The sequence below is a fragment of the Aspergillus uvarum genome (assembly GCF_003184745.1).
Source record: "Aspergillus uvarum CBS 121591 unplaced genomic scaffold BO82scaffold_4, whole genome shotgun sequence".
In the NCBI taxonomy this organism is placed as follows: domain Eukaryota; kingdom Fungi; phylum Ascomycota; class Eurotiomycetes; order Eurotiales; family Aspergillaceae; genus Aspergillus; species Aspergillus uvarum.
Window position 1 is genome coordinate 777,371 of NW_020291301.1, and position 11,694 is coordinate 789,064.

The 11,694-nt window shown below is 54.5% G+C and overlaps 5 protein-coding genes and 1 non-coding gene across 6 annotated transcripts; 1 reads left to right on the forward strand and 5 right to left on the reverse strand.

Moving 5' to 3' along the window:
* Positions 1-113: 113 nt before the first annotated feature.
* BO82DRAFT_418837 (MDR family MFS transporter) lies at positions 114-1,959 on the forward strand (the record flags this gene model as incomplete). The annotated part of the gene is made up of 4 exons (XM_025640091.1): positions 114-284; positions 353-732; positions 794-1,217; positions 1,291-1,959. The coding sequence occupies 4 exons, from the start codon at positions 114-116 to the stop codon at positions 1,957-1,959; spliced, it is 1,644 nt and encodes a 547-aa protein (XP_025496526.1).
* Positions 1,960-2,194: 235 nt separating this feature from the next.
* On the reverse strand, positions 2,195-3,607 carry BO82DRAFT_273606 (monocarboxylate transporter; the record flags this gene model as incomplete). Its single annotated transcript, XM_025631063.1, has 4 exons — positions 2,195-2,357; positions 2,417-2,692; positions 2,759-2,864; positions 2,923-3,607. 4 exons carry the CDS (start codon positions 3,605-3,607, stop codon positions 2,195-2,197), a joined length of 1,230 nt encoding a protein of 409 aa, XP_025496527.1.
* Positions 3,608-4,103: 496 nt separating this feature from the next.
* Positions 4,104-5,106, reverse strand: BO82DRAFT_118874 (uncharacterized protein). The gene has a single exon (XM_025629860.1). The coding sequence runs from the start codon at positions 4,982-4,984 to the stop codon at positions 4,214-4,216; it is 771 nt and encodes a 256-aa protein (XP_025496528.1). The 5' UTR covers positions 4,985-5,106; the 3' UTR covers positions 4,104-4,213.
* Positions 5,107-6,073: 967 nt separating this feature from the next.
* Positions 6,074-6,144, reverse strand: BO82DRAFT_t34. The gene has a single exon. It is a non-coding gene; the product is annotated as a tRNA-His (tRNA).
* Positions 6,145-6,482: 338 nt separating this feature from the next.
* Positions 6,483-8,463, reverse strand: BO82DRAFT_301291 (class I SAM-dependent methyltransferase). Its single transcript, XM_025632078.1, has 5 exons — positions 8,078-8,463; positions 7,907-8,017; positions 7,566-7,816; positions 7,259-7,326; positions 6,483-7,225 (listed from the first exon to the last, which is right to left on the reverse strand). The coding sequence occupies exons 1-5, from the start codon at positions 8,128-8,130 to the stop codon at positions 6,866-6,868; spliced, it is 843 nt and encodes a 280-aa protein (XP_025496529.1). The 5' UTR covers positions 8,131-8,463; the 3' UTR covers positions 6,483-6,865.
* Positions 8,464-9,164: 701 nt separating this feature from the next.
* Positions 9,165-11,356, reverse strand: BO82DRAFT_326542 (cytochrome P450; the record flags this gene model as incomplete). The annotated part of the gene is made up of 7 exons (XM_025632923.1): positions 9,165-9,358; positions 9,467-9,568; positions 9,650-9,933; positions 10,007-10,131; positions 10,225-10,571; positions 10,703-10,885; positions 10,963-11,356. 7 exons carry the CDS (start codon positions 11,354-11,356, stop codon positions 9,165-9,167), a joined length of 1,629 nt encoding a protein of 542 aa, XP_025496530.1.
* Between the last annotated feature and the right edge of the window lie 338 nt (positions 11,357-11,694).

The following is an 11,694-nucleotide window of genomic DNA, read 5'->3' on the forward strand; positions in this document are numbered from 1 at the left end:
AACATTCCTCAATCTCTGGGGTGACAGCTTTGTATCTTAAGTACTTATTATTCCTTCTGTCTACAATCTTTTTTCAATAAATTTTATCATTTCCAGCCACAAAGGCAACGGTTATGGCGCGCTCGAAGAGCCCTGAAGCGGAGGAGATTCCTCTAGATACAAGAAACGATACAGACAGCGAGGCGAACCAACAAGCCGAAGAACTCGAAAACACGCTCCTCACCGGCTACAAGCTGGTGGCCATTATGGCCGGGCTATGTTGCTGTGTTTTGTGTATTTCACTGGTCCGTCAACGCGCGATCGCCCAGCACGTTTAGAAGACACCCAATCTAACAAAAAGTCCTGCCATCAGGACAACACCATAGTCGCGACCGCAATTCCAAGAATCGCCGAGCATTTCCATTCTTTCGATGACGCTGGCTGGTACGCGAGTGCCTATCTCCTCCCCACCAGCGCCGTTACCCTTGTCTACGGCCGGATCTATACATTTTTCCCCATCAAATGGGTGTATCTGACCGCGCTATTTCTGTTCGAACTTGGATCCCTCGTCTCCGGCGTTGCCCAATCTTCGACCTGTCTCATTATTGGGCGCGCTATATCCGGACTCGGAGGGGGCGGCCTTTTCTCCGGGTCGCTGATCATCATCTCTCGATGTATTCCACGACACCGTCGCCCGATCTTTGCTGGGTTCATCATGGGTATCTATGGGATTGGTAGTGTCATCGCGCCACCGTAAGTAGGCAACCCTCTCTGGCTACATGTACCCTCAATGACTCAGCCACCTTCCGACCAGTCTCGGGGGGGCATTCACCGACAACCTCACGTGGCGATGGTGTTTCTACATCAATCTCCCCCTAGGTGCAGTTACCGCGCTAGCAATCCTCTTCGCCTGCCAAAGCACCGAGCCAATCATGAAAGCATCCTGGCAAGAGAAGCTGCGGCGAATGGACCCGCTGGGGATCCTCACTTTCCTGCCAGCCATCATCTGCCTGCTACTAGCCCTCCAATGGGGAGGCACAACGTACCCCTGGGCAAACGGCCGCATCATCAGTCTATTCACCGTCTTCGGCGTTCTCCTCCTGTGCTTTATCGGCCTCCAAGTGTACGCCGGCGAGAAAGCAATGCTTCCCCCTCGACTCCTCCGCGGGCGCAACATCTGGGGCTCAGCCCTTTTCAGCTTCTGCCTGAACAGCGCGATCTTCATCTTCGTTTACTACGTGAGCACCCACAAAGAACCTCAATCACGCCACCTTGAAGTCCCCCCACTGACCTCAAATCACCGCATCTCAGCTCCCAGTCTGGTTCCAGTCCGTGAAAGGCGCCTCAGCCACCGAATCCGGCGTGATGAACCTCCCACTGACCCTCTCCAACGCCCTGCTGGCCATGGGCTCCGGCCTCCTCGTCACCGCCGTGCGATACTACTACGGCCCCGTGATGCTCCTCAGCGCCGGCCTAACCTGCATCAGCGCGGGGCTGCTGACCACCCTGCACCCGGACTCCGCCGCCGCCGCGTGGGCCGGTTACCAGGTCTTCTTTGGCCTGGCGGCGGGGCTGGGCATCCAGCTGCCCGTGTTTGTGGTCCAGACCACCCTCCCGACGGCGGATATCCCCACCGCCACTGCGCTGATGGCCTTTGTGCAGGTGCTGGGCGGCGCGGTGTTCGTCTTCGTCGGCCAGAATGTCTTTCAGAATCGGCTTGTTGCGGGGCTGCTGCACGCGGAATTGCCGGCGGAGCTGGATGTGCAGGCGGTTTTGGGAGCAGGACCGGCTGGGCTGCGGGCGATTGCCTCTGGAGATACGTTGGTGACGTTGCTGAGTGTGTATAATGATGCGGTGGTGCGCACGTTCTTTGTTGCTGTTGGGATGGCGGTGGCTTCGGTGCTGGGGGCGGGGGTTGTTGAGTGGCGGCCGATCAGCAAGAAGAGTCGGACAATATGTACGAATCATACCTTTCTATAGGATCAACTACATCTACATCTACTACCAGCGATGTTCCCAGTATACATTTGCTCGAGCAGGAGAAAGCTGAATTTGATGCAATCTGTAGTATGGGAATCAAATGCAGCGTGCGTCAATCAACCGGTAAAAAAGGCACATTGTTGACAGCATAAAGGTCAGATAAAAATAAGAAGAACGCTTTTGATCAGCAACACCAGCATGACCCATACTGCTTCAGCCCATTATCCCATTCATATTATACTCGGATCTTCCAATGCCATTTATAATCCAAACACGCCCATCGAGCCGTCAAGAAGAGAAACATCGCCAACACAAGGACACATCCCAACCAGACGATCACGATGCGGGATCCGACTCTCTCGAGCATCTCTCCGCCGACGGGGATGGAGATCAACACGCTAGTAGCTCGGTCAGATGTCTTGTCTCCGGGTTGGCCGTGACATGAGTAAAGACTTACGCGAAGCTCACCAGTGCATAGCAGGTCCCGAAGCGCATCCCGATCTCCTTCGCCGGCGACACCTGCCGGATGCACACCGGTGCGAGGCTGAGGAAGGATCCGGAGCTGAGGCCGTACAGCGCGCTGAAGAAGTACAGCGCTGTCATCGAGTGACTGAACGGGTACAGAATGATGAAGATGGCCAGGATGCCGGCCGACACGAGGACTAAGAGGGTGTTCAGCCGGCCGTACTTGTCACCCACGCGGCCGGCGAGAAGACGTCCGATGATCGAGCAGCTTTACGCAAAGTGTGGTTAGCACTGAAAACACATATCTCGGAGTCCGGCTGAGGGGCTCGCTCACATGTTCAAAACGACGAGCAGATTGACACTTGTATTCACGCTGAATCCCAGCGCCACGACGTAGGTTGGGAAGAGGCCGAGCAGGGCGAAGGTTTCGAGTTCGAGGACTAGTTGACGAGTAAGCCAGGCATAACTCACACAGCAGATAACGACAAAAGCACTTACACCAGATTCCCACCGTGAGCAGCGAGAACCTCGAGTCTTTGAAGCACCTCGCATCAATGGCCGTCTTCAGCTTGTCACCCTTGGGCAACCGCGACTTCACCAAAAAGGACCCCGTTCCACAGACCGCCAGAATCACAAGAGCGAGAATCCGCATGCCCCAACGGAACCCAAACCTCGCGAAGGATGCTTTCAAGAGAAAGGGGAACACGACTCCCCCCAGTCCGGAACCCACCAATGCGGTTCCCATGGCCATTCCGATGCGCACCTGGAACCAATGCGGCACGCAGGCCATCGCGACCGTACTCACCAAGGCGCTGCCAATGCCCGCCATGATGCCGAAACTGAGAACAAACTGCCAGTACTGGGTACATTCCGCGGTGAGGAACAGGGCTGCGACGTAGATCGCAGATCCCACGGTGACTAGGGCCTTGGGGCCGTAGGTATCGAACAGCGGTCCGACAAACACGCCCGCGGCTAGCATCATGAACATGAAGAGACCTGGGACCCAGCCCACGGTGCTGCTGGTGTAGTGGGCAAGCTGGTGGGTTTCGAGGTAGGATTGCAGCACCCCCACCGAGTTCATAAGGCCGTAGGAAGCGAGCAGAAGGAGAGAGGACCCGAGCACCACCAGCCACGATCTGAGGCCGCCATCGGGGAATTGCTCGTTAGTGTCGGGGTGGCGCATCAAGCTCGTGGTGGAAGTGTCCACGAGCTGGAGCTCGAAGTCGGTGCCATTGGTGTTTCGTGCGACGACGGCATTCTCGATGTCGGTCACGTCAACCCCCGAGCGAGAGCAGGTGGTTCCTGTGGGGGTCGTTGCTAGCTCCATAGGCTTTTCTTGGTGGTCATTTAGGATTGAGGGAGAGAATTTCTGGCTGAAATTCCTTGCTCATCGCCCAGACACCTGATGAGATCAAGATTCTCATTGTTCAGGCATTAGGCGGGGTCAAATTTTTATAGACTCTTTGCTTGCGGGGACTCCACTTCTTGCAATCCCGAGATCCCGATGCAGGATTAGTGGTGCTACCCAAACCGTCGGGTGGCCTTCCGATTGGCAAGTGTCGCCGTATCGATCAGATTATCAATATCCTTGTGAGTCATGAAAAGATAAATTATGTTAAGCGCATTTCTTCAGCGCATAGCGCGTTCTTTAGTAATGCATACCATCCTACGCCGTATCTTCGACCTCCAGACATAGATTTTGGATCAAACAGTAGTAACATAATCACCTGTACTGTACTGTACATGTCATGCAACAGCAAATACCCTCAATCCACAACTCACAAATGCCCTAACAGCAACAACACCCATCATCATCCTTGTTATTATGACTATCCCCGCAGCATCCCCCGCAGCATCCATCGCAACATCCATCGCAACACCCATCACATCCCCCACAACAATCCTCGTCGTCATCGCTCTTCTCCATCCTCGGCGCCTCCGGTGCCTGATACCCAGTATACTGGGTGGTCGTCGCAAGGTCATTCCCGGGGTACGTCATATCATTATTATTGTCCACATATCCACGGTCGCCATCGTGGATATTATCATCGTCCCCAGACCAATCGTCCCCGTCCTCTCGGACATATTGCCCGGAATCCCGGTCGCTGGGGTTGGTCTCTCGTAGCTCGATCGTTTCGTTGTTTTGGCTCCATTCGTTGTAGATCACCGCGCCGCCGAGACCGGCTGCTGCGCCGGCTGCTGCGCCGGCTATGACGGGGGCTCTGCTGTGCGGGTGGCTGGTGCGGGAGGGATGGGCAGGGTGGGCGGGGTGGGGACTGTGTTGAGGGTGTGGTGCGGGGTGGTGAGCGACGGGGTGGTGCTGTGGAGCGCGGTGAGGTTGGTGAGCTACCGGATGTGGGTGCGCTGCTGGATTAGGGTGAGCTGGGGGTGGATGCGCTGCCGGATGCTGGCGTGCGCTTGCGCCATGATGAGTCGGTGGATGGCCATGAGCAGTCCGCAGGCCCCGAGGCTGGGCGTGCTGTTGCTGGCGATTCTGCGGGTGATGTTGAGGCTGGCCCTGCTTGGTATGCGCAGGTGCGGGGCGGGTCGTGCGGCCCATTGCTTCGAAGAATGGCTGTCTTAGATACCCGATGAAAGAAGGGAGTAGTTGCTGCGTTGGATACGCAGTGTGTATTGTTCAATGTTCTGTTCTGGTGATGGGCTGTACAGTACAGTACCTCAACTGCGGGAGCTTAGGGCTACCGGTGGTGTACTCCGAGCGAACACTGCATTGGCGTCGGGGTCCGGGTCCGTATATAACATCCCACTCCCTCTCCCTTTCCCCTTCTTGCACCTCCTTCTACCATGCTCGAGGCTTATGAATCGTATCGCGGAGATTATCAAAATACACTCATGTGCCACTTAATAAACAGGTTCAACCCCCTGCCATTGCCACGCTCAACGAAGGACGAACAAGAATCTCCGCCCCCAGCTTGGCACAATGGAAAAACGTTGGCCATCGATGCAACCTTCGACAGCGGACACGAGACAAGCAGCTCTACTTGCCACAGAAATAGGGTTACAGGGTCAATTCCTGAGGTGCGGCTGAGAGGCGGCCCAGTAGCTTGTGGTGTCCAAGCTCGTATCTGCACGAGCAGCGGGAGGGATGCACTCTCACCTCGGAAAGCAAACGCCACAAGCGCCCATCCACGGCCCAAGCACGACTTCGCGTGGGGTTTGTCTGGTGGCGATGCGTCTAGACTGATGCCAGGGACGGGATGATGGTCTGCATCTGACCATGCCAAGGCAGTTTGTAAGGCATCCGTGCAGATAGAAATCAACTTGGAAGGGGGGGATGCGTTATTGAATGCTTCGATGGGTGGATGCTTGATAATGGGAGGGCGCGCGGTATTCCGCACTGCGATGGATGGATTGGAAATCAGGAATTGGTGGGTTGGCCAACTCGTGTCAGCTTGGTGTCAGCTTGGTGTCAGCTTGGTGTCGATAGGCGCAATGCAGCCGCGATAGAGAGCAAAGATGTAAACATAGATGGGTGGTGCCAGTTATGGTCGGAACGAACCATGGGGTCTGGAGCGAAAGCGCCAATGAAAACGACCTGCTCTTTCGCCCACGGCTTGTCCATGGCAGTGGTCAGGATGCCTCGGCGGGCGTTCTCATAGACGCACAAGAAACAAAGCAAAAAAGAAAGTGGCGCTGCCCGGAATCGAACCGGGGCTGGCACGGCCACAACGTGACGTCATACCACTAGACCACAGCACCTGTTGTTGTGCTAGTCGAACCAGCTTATTGACATATGTGCTGCAAAGAACAAGCTTCCAGAATGGGACTTCTTGATCTTGTCATCCTGGACAAAATTGTCCATTTTCTCATATCGGAGAGGTTATCGGGCAAAAACTGTCTCTCTACGTAGCGTAGGCATGGCTCGGGTATACTCACCTAGCTTAAACATCAGCATTGAGGTGATTTACAAGGGTATTTTTAGATCATTACCCGGGTGCGGCACCTGCTGTTGGGATTATATATATTTCGCTCGACCTCCGTGTTGGGGATTGGACAGCTCCCTCAGATGGGTAACATTCCAACGCTACAATTAGATTGACACGCAAAATCTACTACCCGCAATAAAAGACCAGCCACAAGAGCATAGCAAAACATGAACTCTACTCAAAAACGACAGCATGGCATCAAACCGTGGGATACCTGATAGCAGGAACATGTCACGTGACCGAACAAAACAGAGGCTTGTTTCTCAGCGAATGAGAATGAGGGATGCTACCTTTCGAGATTGCCGGCCCCGAACTCCTTAGTCGTCAGCCCAGCGAGCCACGTACAGGCTGTCTTTCTTTCTTCCCTCCTTCAAGATTACATTCGAAACATTGTTAACTCAATTGAACAGGGCCAAAAACCAGTCACAGGCGCAGATTCAATACGATGGATACCAGTCCACACAACAAAAGCCACGCTATCCACAAAGCTCCTTTTATATCGCGCATCGCTGTCCCGCAGCCCCCGGTTTCCTCCCCACAACCGTATACCTCGTGAAAGCCCAGCACGCTCCCTCCCGCGTCTCCCGCTCGACCTCGAGCATCAGCTGCGCCAGGGTCTGCGCGACTGGCTCGGTCACCGCAAACCGCCGCGCGAAACTCGCGTTGATCATCAGGTTGCAGTCGTGCAGCGCGAGCGCTAGATCGCCGGGCGCGTCCCGGACGTCGGAGGTGATGGCCTGATAGCCGGCTGCGGCGAGCTTCGAGCCGAGGTGGGGCACCCAGCGCGGTCGAAGACGGGGGTCATGGCCCTCGGAGAGGCGGAAGAGGCGCTCCAGGGCCGTGGTCGTTGCGGGCTCGGTCCTTTGCTCAGATGGTTGGGAATGGACACTGGTGGTGGTCTCGATTCGGAACGAGCCCATGTCGACTTCGGACCATTGGAGGTAGCCGCCCGGTTCTATGTAGTGGTACATATCCCCAAGTGGGAAGGTTCAATCAGTCGCTGCAAGCAGTTCATGGGTGTAAACACCAAACATCGATGATGAGGGCATGGGACAGAGAGGGAGTGAGCGGGAGAAGTCAAGTCCATATAGATCCAAGAAGGCACCCGCTGACTGGTTTTGGGGTTTCTGGAAGGCCGGGAGGGGGGGGGAGGTGTCGAGAGAAAGATCGCGTGAGTAAGGCAGGTATACGCACTGAGCAGTCTCATGACCTTATCAAGCACAGGCTGGACCTCTTCGTCGAGGAGCACAAAGACGAAATGACTGATATGGACTATGTCGTAGACACCAACTAGCTCGTCGGGAACTTCCGTCTTGACATCCCATATGGTAGTGCGGAGATTAGCTGGCAGCCACTCTTTGGGTGGAAGGGCCTCCAGCGAAATGTCGAACCCATCTAGCTGCACCGATGGTGGGAGTCGCCGGGCGAGATCCGTGAGCCAGACCCTATACAAGTAATCGATTCCCTGTCAGGGGCTGCGAGAGGTGCTGGTTGTCTGCCAAATCTGGACATGCTTGGAAGGGCTGGCAACATACCCAGTTCCTGTGCCAATATCTGCAACCCTCAGCTTGGTGTTGCTGATCGGGATGGCGGGATGCGTGTGGTATCCAAAGAGCTCCACACAAAGGTAGTGGTGCAGGTTTAGTCTGAGCATGGTCTTTCTGTCAGGCCTGGAGCCGATATGGAAGTAGTCGGCGCAAACCTACCGGACATTGTCGAGATAATCACGAGGGAGGACATAGCTTGGAGGTTGCGACATGGTGATCAAGACTTTGGCTGAGATGAGCCGGAGATGTAAGCTTGTGGCCGGTCTTCCTGTTCGTTTATCACATTTAAGCCACTACAGAGCTGAGAGGGCCTGTTGCACCAGGGCGAAGGTAAGACTATATAGATCACGGAGGAAAGCACGATACAAAGCAGAATTCTCAAGAGGAAACCTGGAGGGAAGGGGGGCTTTGCCACAGGAGTATTCAGGTCGCCTCGAACCACAGGTTACTGCGCCTGAACTTGCATGGTGGGGGTGCCGTGGTAGATTTGGCCCCAAATCGCTCCCAAATCAAGCCATGGAGCTACCAGGGTTACTTTATCGCGGCTGATCATCCCATTGAAACAGTATTCGGTCTTGAATTGGTAATACTGCCTGCGCTTGCAAGACATAACTAGTCTTTCCCAGCAATGACGACGGAGACTTGGGTGATGTTTAGCTCCATCGTGCTCGCATTAGCGCACAGGAGGCGCACGGTAGAGTATCTTCGAAGCGCGTCAGCGACCAAAGATCCAGTCCCATCACTTCTACAAGAATTACTAAAATCAAGAACATGAGAAACGAAAAGGAGGGGACGAAATGTCCCCATGCATTAGTGCTTACCGCTCCAGAATTAGCCCCCTTCCCCCCCTCTTGGTAATTTTCCGCAGTCAATCTGCATTGGAACTCTGCGTTAAAACTACAGGGCTGGGCTTATTGCTCCTTTCTTCCTTCCCGCGTGAAGTACTTGGAACTGTATCGATACTACTCCGTACTTTGGTTGTCTTAAGGCGGCGGCTGATATTTTGGTCAAGCCGCGTAGAGTGAACAGGTACCGATGTCATTCCACAAGCCCTCCCCATCGGGGCTTTTCACGATATCACATCTTATGTATGTATGTATTTATGTACAGCACATGCTAAGAATCAGCTTACATTCATCTTGCAAAGTCTGCAGCCGCTTTCCGTTCCCTTTTCCTCTCCCTTTCATATTTTTGTTTTGGTTTTTTTTTTTTTTTTTACCCATCTTGCCACCCACCCCCGAGAGGCTCATTTCTCAGTCCTAGTCGTGAAAACCAAGTGCATTGGCCCCGGACTCGTCGTAAAATAGTCCAGCGATTCCTTGAAGAGGCGCTGTCCGCTCTCCCCGGGGGCAAACTGAAACTCCAGTTCCGTGAAGATCAGAGCCGCCGCGACTCGGATCTCCATTAGACTGAGATTTTTGCCAGGACATTGGTAATCGCCTGGAATTAACCAAATGGTCAGTTAGCTGGTGGTTCTTGTGGTTTCCGGTACCTCATAGAATGTAGCCCACGTGATTTCACTCAGTGGCGGGGGGGGGGTAAGCCAACCGATGTTCCAAGGCGTGAAAGCTTGTTTGTCTAGGATGAGGTGGGGCTGGGTTGTGAAACGTTCGGGTATCCAGCGATTTGGTTGTATGAAATTCCGTGGGTCTTGACGTAGTCGAACCGGTGGGCGGATGGTTAGTGAGCTTTTCTCGCAAGTTTTCTTTTTTTCTTTGCACAGTTACATACCTCTACACACACTGTACTGAGGGACGGCGATGGTGGTCCCGCCGGGTATGAATTTCCCGTAGACGATCATCCCCTCCGGGGGCGCGAGCCGCAGCCCAGCCGAGGCCACAGGGGGGTTTAGGCGTAGGGTCTCGTAGATGCACGCCGACAGATGCGACAGGTGCTGGAGAGCCTTGTAGTTGCGGACGTTGATCGTCGCCAGTTCGTCGCGGATCCGTTGCAGATGATCGGGGTGCCGGACCATGTGGTACATCATGTTCGTCAGGATGTGGCACATGGGCTCACTGTTTGAGGTCCTCGTCAGTAATGAAATATGCAAGAGAGGAGGATGGGAGATGGGGGAGGTATGAAACCGACCTCCCTGCTGCCATGACGAGAACGAGATCCCCCATCAGATACCGCCAATTGGCCTCAATACCATCCGTCGCCTTGGCATCGTCGAGTATGTACCTCATAATATCCGTCCGTTCAGCGCTCACTTCCTGTGCAGACGGGGATAAATCATCATTGTTAGAGTCTCACACTTTCTATGCTATCGTTTGCATCGCCAACCAAGAGAACTTCAGATGACTTACGCGAATATTCCGGTTTAGCTCGTCGTGTGCCCAGTTCATGAAGCGCTTGTAGTACTTCAGTCGCTTGATGTATGGAATCCCCATGAGCAGGTGCCTCATCCACGGCGCCGGCGACAACGGTCCAAGCTTGCGGTGCGACATGTGAAACAGCGACATGATCGGGTGTGGCCCGGCTCGCTCGAGGCACTGGAACTGGATCGTGAGGCCAAATTCCCCCATCAGATCGAAGGTATAATACTCCATCCACGCGGAAATATCGACTGGCTTGCCCTTGTCCTGCTGGGCCCGGAGCTGCCGGACCAGCAGGTCTGCTTTCTGGTAGATCAGAGGTTCGAGATTCTCCAATGCTATAGGTCATTCACCAAGGTCAGTTGGGGTGTGCGATCTTACTCTTGCGCCCAGCTCGCGCGCCGTGGGAGAAAGAAAGGAGGGGGGGGATGCCCAAATCGCAGGCGACACCGATCTAGGAGTCACTGACCTTTGATGCTGAACGCTGGCTCCCAGACCTTACGTCGGTAGGCATGAACGACCGGGTCCCGGGCCGTGGCCAATGACACCATTGGATGCAGCAAGTCATAGTAGCTCGCCCGGGTACAATGTGACCCTTTGCCATGAACTTGGTAAAAGGCCTCGGTGCCGAAGAGGGTCACTTCACTAGGGCCTGAATGTCTTCCATTATACGCTGCTTGCAAACAGGACGATAGGAAAAGGGCAAAAGAAAGGAATTCAAGGGCATACCGGTGCGCACAACATCTCCGTAAGTGTCCCGGAGCCCGTGCAAGATCTCGTAGTTCTGGCAACGCGCTTGTTTCCACACGTGGGTCAACTTGGTCAGCCTCAAGGCGAGCGGACCTTGAAGATGACGCAGAGGAGAGAAGAAAAGGCGGAAAAGGAGAATGCTCCCGAACAGAGTCATCGTATAGACCAAGAACAGGAGACTCGTCTCCTGCAGTGCGACCCTGTACGGCAGCTCCGCGACTCTGCATTTCAGGAACACCGCCAGCGCACCGACCAGCAGGTGCACACGCACAATATTGGCAGCCGCTCGGTCATGTTCGCCGCGGACAAAGTAGACCCAGTGGGAAATCAACGCGATTGCGCCCGAACTCCATAGTTCTTGAGTGAGGGCCATGGTATGGATCAATCAGATCGAGGCCGTGGAGGATTGCAAAGAAGAGAAGGCAATCTCCAGAGGCTTATGATCGGGACTTAATTGTGAGTTGTGACAGATTATAAACTGCGGCCCTTTGAGTTGAAGTTAAAGGATAGCTGATTGGAAGCTCGACTGGGCTCGTGAGACGGCATGCATGCTCGATGTTGCGGTCCCCGGTAGGAATCAGAAGTATGCCTTGGTACGAGCCCGTTACCAGATATGTCAGTTGGCTGGAGCGTCGACGCCAATAGGTACGGTACCTATAGATGGTCCTATAGTTAATCTCGTCCGAAAGAGCCACCGTGCTAAGCGTGGGG